The sequence below is a fragment of the Orycteropus afer genome, unplaced genomic scaffold (genome assembly GCF_000298275.1).
Source record: "Orycteropus afer afer isolate SDZICR_OR568_19922 unplaced genomic scaffold, OryAfe1.0 scaffold00713, whole genome shotgun sequence".
In the NCBI taxonomy this organism is placed as follows: domain Eukaryota; kingdom Metazoa; phylum Chordata; class Mammalia; order Tubulidentata; family Orycteropodidae; genus Orycteropus; species Orycteropus afer.
Genome location: NW_006922300.1, coordinates 90,733 through 96,779, shown reverse-complemented (window position 1 = coordinate 96,779; position 6,047 = coordinate 90,733). Strand labels below are relative to the sequence as shown.

General features: G+C 66.7%; 1 protein-coding gene across 1 annotated transcript in view; it reads left to right on the top strand.

The window, feature by feature from the left end:
- The first annotated feature begins 1,192 nt into the window (after window positions 1–1,192).
- The window catches only part of PLXNA3 (plexin A3), an 11,551-nt gene continuing 6,696 nt past the window's right edge, over window positions 1,193–6,047 (top strand). The window contains exons 1-12 of the mRNA XM_007957186.1: window positions 1,193–1,789; window positions 2,042–2,581; window positions 3,024–3,206; window positions 3,812–3,940; window positions 4,009–4,109; window positions 4,398–4,521; window positions 4,623–4,779; window positions 4,852–4,951; window positions 5,071–5,185; window positions 5,314–5,514; window positions 5,662–5,758; window positions 5,842–6,032. Of these exons, the coding sequence (XP_007955377.1) occupies window positions 1,193–1,789; window positions 2,042–2,581; window positions 3,024–3,206; window positions 3,812–3,940; window positions 4,009–4,109; window positions 4,398–4,521; window positions 4,623–4,779; window positions 4,852–4,951; window positions 5,071–5,185; window positions 5,314–5,514; window positions 5,662–5,758; window positions 5,842–6,032 (2,535 nt within the window). The remainder of the gene's footprint in view (window positions 1,790–2,041; window positions 2,582–3,023; window positions 3,207–3,811; window positions 3,941–4,008; window positions 4,110–4,397; window positions 4,522–4,622; window positions 4,780–4,851; window positions 4,952–5,070; window positions 5,186–5,313; window positions 5,515–5,661; window positions 5,759–5,841; window positions 6,033–6,047) is intronic.

Here is a 6,047-nt window from a genome sequence, read left to right as displayed (position 1 = left end):
CGCTGTCCCCAGCCCCGGGGCCAGGAGGAGCGTGGCTGCCTGCGCTGCACGCCGCTCAGTGCCACAGGCTGGCCGGGTAGGGGGTCTGGGGCTGCAGAGCAGGCCTCTTCAGTGGCCTCCTCCCTCGCCACCGCCACCATCCCCGTGCTGCTGCCCGTGCGGAGGGGCTAGGGTGGAACGGCACCTCCTTTCTTCTCTGACTGGTGCCTTAAGGGTCCAGGATGCGGACCTGACAAAAGATCCAGGGAGAGGGGCTGAGGCCAGGCCAACTGGGCGCGTTCTCGCTAGGGCCTGCGCCTTTTTCCGGCAACAGCGGTTTTCCTTCACCTCTTCTTTCCCTCCTTGGTTGGACCCCCAGCCCGCAAGCTGGGCACCCAGTTTCCCTTGGGTTTGGTCACGGAGCGGGCATCGCCGAGCCCTGCCTGCCACGACACTGCTCTGCTGCCCTTGTGGTCTAGGGTTGGCCTCACTGCGTGCTGTCCCTACGCCCCCGCCCCTCCCTCCCTAAGGCTGCAGCTGTCCTTGGGGGTGCCGCTCCCCCTCATTCAGGCCCTGGGCTGCCAGGGGGGATCGGGTCCCTCTGCACCTCCCTTTCCAAGTAGCCCCCACATCTGGGGGGCAGCTGCACAGGGCCCCCGTTTTGGCTGGACTTCTGTCTGTGAGTGAACGGCTGCGAAGGCAACACAGCTTGGCTTTGTGTTGGGGACTGCCGGCCAGGCCTGCGGGCCAAGGAGGCAGCTGGGGCGAGGAGGGGGCCTTGATACTCCAGAGCTCTGGCCAGGGCTCAGGGCGGCAGGGCCACTTGGGTGTCCCCCCATGATTGTTCTCCCCTTGCCTTTCCCCTCCCCTACATCAGGTGGGAGTCTGTGGCCTGGGGGTTCTCCAGGGTGGCTCTTATGGGGACCTGGGTTCCGGCAGCGCCTCCTGCCCTGCCTCTCGGAGCATCTGGCTCTGCTGCCCCCTTGGGTGTGGCCCGGCTGGGGGGAATCCACCCTGGCTCCTGGACAGCACTACGTGGGGGCGGGTTGATTACTGGCCCTGGGGCGGGCCCCTCCTGTCTCCTAGCCACGGTCACCAGCTGCGGCTGTGGTGTGCAGGTGGGTGCGTGGCCCCCGTCCCCATGGCCGGGTGGGGCAGGACCCTCTGACCCCCAGTCCTGTCTCTCAGGCCTTCGCGAGAGCACCAGCTGACCATGGTGCCTGCCTGCCTCCTCCTGCTCCCCCTCCTCGCCATGGAGGGGGCCGGGGGCAGCAGGAGGCCCTTCCGCGCCTTCACGGTGACCGACACCACGCTCACCCACCTGGCCATGCACCGGGTGACTGGAGAGGTGTTTGTGGGCGCAGTGAACCGCGTCTTCAAGTTGGCCCCCAACCTGACAGAGCTGCGAGTGCACGTCACAGGCCCCGTCGAGGACAACGCCCGCTGCTACCCGCCACCCAGCATGCGGGTGTGCGCCCACCGCCTGGCCCCCGTGGACAATGTCAACAAACTCCTGCTCATCGACTACGCCGCGCGGCGCCTCGTGGCCTGTGGCAGCATCTGGCAGGGCATCTGCCAGTTCCTGCGGCTGGATGACCTGTCCAAGCTGGGCGAGCCGCACCGCCGCAAGGAGCACTACCTGTCGGGGGCTCAGGAGCCGGACTCCATGGCTGGCGTCATCGTGGAGCAGGGCCAGGGGCCCAGCAAGCTGTTCGTGGGCACCGCAGTCGACGGCAAGTCCGAGTACTTCCCCACCCTGAGTTCCCGCAAGCTCCTGGGCGATGAAGACAGTGCTGACATGTTCAGTCTGGTGGGTGAGCCGTTCCCTGGCACCGTCTTCTCATCACGCACCCTGCTCAGGACGCCAGCCTCCCGCTCCGCTTTCCCTCACAGAGGCCTGTTGGGGGAGGGATGCGCTGGCTGGGCGGCCCCGGGCAGGGGCACCTGTGACTGCGGGGGTGGTGGTGGTGGTGGTGGTTGGAGCAGGGCCGGTGCGCGGGCTGAGTGGGGTGCAGGGCCCGGGGCTCACGGGCCTCAGCCCGCACCCTCTTGTCACCCACAGGTGTACCAGGACGAGTTTGTCTCCTCCCAGATCAAGATCCCCTCCGACACACTGTCCTTGTACCCCGCCTTTGACATCTACTACGTCTACGGCTTTGTGAGCGCCTCCTTCGTGTACTTCCTGACCTTGCAGCTGGACACCCAGCAGACCCTCCTAGACGCCGCTGGCGAGAAGTTCTTCACCTCCAAGATTGTGCGCATGTGCGCGGGGGACTCAGAATTCTACTCCTATGTCGAGTTCCCCATTGGCTGCTCCTGGCGCGGTGTGGAGTACCGCCTGGTGCAGAGCGCCCACCTGGCCAAGCCGGGCCTGCTGCTGGCGCAGGCGCTGGGTGTCCCCGCTGACGAGGACGTCCTCTTCACCGTCTTCTCCCAGGGCCAGAAGAACCGGGCCAGCCCGCCCCGGCAGACCGTGCTCTGCCTGTTCACCCTCAGCGACATCAACGCTCACATCCGCCGGCGCATCCAATCCTGCTACCGGGGGGAGGGCACGCTGGCCCTGCCGTGGCTTCTGAACAAGGAGCTGCCCTGCATCAACACCGTGAGCCCTTGCCACCCAGCTGGCTGGCGGCATGGCCAGCAGCCGCCGCACCGCCGGGCCCGGCGGGGCCTTTGGAGGGCACCCCTGCTTTTCCTTGCAGTCCCCCCTCCCATGCTCTCTGCTCTTCGCCCTGGCCTGCTGTCTCTAGCTCACTCCTCCTCACTCCATGGCATGGCCAGCCCCTGCGTCCCGAGTCCCCAGTCCCCCAGTGTGTCCTCCTCCCTGCCTCACAGGTCCAGTCCCCCAGGGCACCCCCTCCCCGGCTCTCCCTTCTAACTCCCCGTTCAGCCACCGAGTTGCCATGGTGGCCCAGGGAAGGCTGTCAGGCCTAGCTGGGGACACTGCGTTCCAGCCCCTGCTCTCACCCGGCACATAGGGGCTGAGCCAGCGGGTGCGTGCTGCCCGCTGCCCGGGCTCACATGCTCCCCCTCTGCCTCCCCAGCCCATGCAGATCAACGGGAACTTCTGTGGGCTGGTCTTGAACCAGCCGCTGGGCGGCCTGCATGTGATCGAGGGGCTGCCTCTGCTGGCCGACGGCACTGAGGGCATGGCCAGCGTGGCTGCCTACACCTACCACCAGCACTCAGTGGTTTTCATCGGCACGCGCAGTGGCAATCTAAAGAAGGTGGGCCTGCAGCTGCTTGGCATGTGGGACCAAGGGAGTGGAGCAGGAGCCAGAAGAGTGGACTGGGCACAGCTGGTGGCGGAAGGGAGACCTCCATGGGGTGGCCCCACAGCCACCCAACTCTCAAGGCTCTGGGGATAAAGGTCTTTAGCCCCAGACTTGTGAGCAGGTGGGATCAGCCGTGCCTCTGCAGGGCCGCCCCGTTTTGTTGGGTAACAGCTTTTTCAAGCTATGACTCATCTGCTGTAAATCCACCCACTGAAGGCGTTGCAACCACTGTCACATTCTAAAAGGAAACCACCCTTTAGCCAATCGCTCCTCAGTCCGGCACCCACTCATCTCCCTTCGGCCTCTGCACCTCCTGGGACCCCTTTACTTGCTCATCGTGGCATCCTTGAGGGCCTCCAGCAAGGTGGCCTTGGTTCTTTCTCCCCTGGCTGTGGGGACCAGGTGGGATGGCCAAGTTCTGAGCCTCCAGCTACGGGCCCTGACCTCAGCTTGGCCATGCCCTTAAAGTCCTTGATTTGAGAAGATGCCCTGACCGCCCGGGGACTGCAGTGCATCAGGCCAGCCCGTCACCCCTGTGCCCTGACCTTGTGGCCCAGGTGCGGGTTGATGGCTCCCAAGACGCCCACCTCTATGAGACGGTCCCTGTGGTCGATGGCAGCCCCATCCTTCGAGACCTGCTCTTCAGCCCTGACCGACAGTACATCTACCTCCTGAGTGAGAAGCAGGTGTGCGCGCAGTGGGCCGTGGGGGGGTGGGGGGCAGGCCTGGCTAGTGCTGACGCGGGTGTCCCCAGGTCAGCCAGCTCCCAGTGGAGACCTGTGAGCAGTACCTGAACTGTGAGGCTTGCCTGGGCTCCGGAGACCCACACTGTGGTTGGTGTGTGCTGCAGCACAGGTGAGGGTCCCAGGCAGCGGCCAGGAGGGCGGCTCCCGGGAGACGGGACGCCCCTCCAGCCTGGGGCGGGCACTTCCCTCCTGCCTCCGTTCCATGTTTACCCCTCCCCCCATCTCCAGCTAATGAGCGGAACCTCTACCTCCAGTGACACCCCCCGGGACCCAGGGGCAGAGGTCTGGCCTGCTGCTGCCTGGCAGCTTGGGCTGGACCGGCCGCCCCGTCCCCCCACTGTGCCCCTGGCCAGGGCCCTCCTGGGGCAGTTGTGGGACGGCTCTGGCTCCTGTGCAGATGCTGCCGCCAAAGGGCCTGCCCAGGGGCCTCTACCCCGCACGGCTTTGCTGAGGAGTTGAGCAAATGTGTCCAGGTGCGTGTTCGGCCCAACAATGTGTCGGTGACATCGTTGGGGGTGCAGGTAGGTGGTGGGGCGGGAGCACAGGCCCTGGGGGGCTGTGCTCCAGGGAGGGTGCTCCTGGCCGCGCCCACTCCCCGGCTCTGAGCCCTCTGACCCCACAGCTGACTGTAGCCATGCGCAACGTGCCGGACCTCAGCGCGGGCGTCAGCTGTGCCTTTGACGAGGTGACCGAGAGCGAGGCCCTCCTGCTGCCCTCTGACGAGCTGCGCTGCCCCTCGCCCTCCCTCCAGGAGCTCCGGGCGCTCACCAGGGGGCACGGTCAGTGGGCTGCGCCTGCCGGGGGTGGGGCCCCTTGTGTGTCCCGTGCTCACAGCCCCTGGCTTGCTGCAGGGGCCACCCGCACCGTGCGGCTGCAGCTGCTCTCCAAGGAGACCGGCGTGCGGTTTGCTGGGGCTGACCTTGTCTTCTACAACTGCAGCGTTCTCCAGTCGTGAGTGCCTGCTCTTGCCCCTAGGCCATGTGGACGGCGGCCTGAAGGGACCTTGGGGAGGGGCGGCGAGGGGGGTGGTCCCCATGCCCTGTTATTTCTGAAGCCTGCTCCCCCGTCAGGTGCATGTCCTGCGTCGGCAGCCCTTACCCCTGCCACTGGTGTAAGTACCGCCACGTGTGCACCAGCCACCCCCGAGAGTGCTCCTTCCTGGAGGGCAGGGTCCGCAGCCCTGAGGTAGGCAGGCCACGGGGGGTGGGGGGGTGGGCAACCAGCTGTGCCGCCTTTGATCTCGGTGAGCCCCCACCTTTCTGCTGGGTGGTGGCCAGAGCCCCTCGCTTGTGAGTGATGGGTGTCCTTCTCAGGGCTGCCCGGAGATCCTGCCCAGTGGGGACCTGCTGATCCCGGTCGGCGTCATGCAGCCTCTCACCCTGCGGGCTAAGAACCTGCCGCAGCCGCAGTCGGGCCAGAAGAACTACGAGTGTGTGGTCCGCGTGCAGGGCCGGCAGCAGCGCGTGCCCGCCGTGCGCTTCAACAGCACCAGCCTGCAGTGTCAGAACGCATCGGTGAGGGGGCGCTGTCGGCAGGGCGCGCGGGCGCCGTGGCAGGCCCAGGCCTGCAGCCTCCTGAGTCTCCTGCCGGGGACTCCTGGTGGCCGGGGGGTGGGGGGGCGTATGCCGAATGTGAAGGCACGCGGGCCCCCTCTTCCCCAGTACTCTTATGAAGGCGATGAGTATGGTGACACTGAGCTGGACTTCTCAGTGGTCTGGGATGGAGACCTGCCCATCGACAAGCCCTCCAGCTTCCGAGGTGAGGGTGGGGTGGGGACTGCAGCCTGCCCCAAGGCGGTGCCTGCCCTGCCACCCACCCAGCAGCGCCCCTGTTGCCCGCAGCCCTCCTCTACAAGTGCTGGGCGCAGCGCTCTAGCTGCGGCCTCTGCCTCAAGGCCGACCCCCGCTTCAACTGTGGCTGGTGCGTCTCTGAGCACAAGTGCCAGCTGCGCACGCACTGTCCGGCCCCCAAGACCAACTGGATGCACCCGAGCCAGCGGAGTCCCCGCTGCAGCCACCCACGCATCACACAGGTCTGCCCGCCGCCG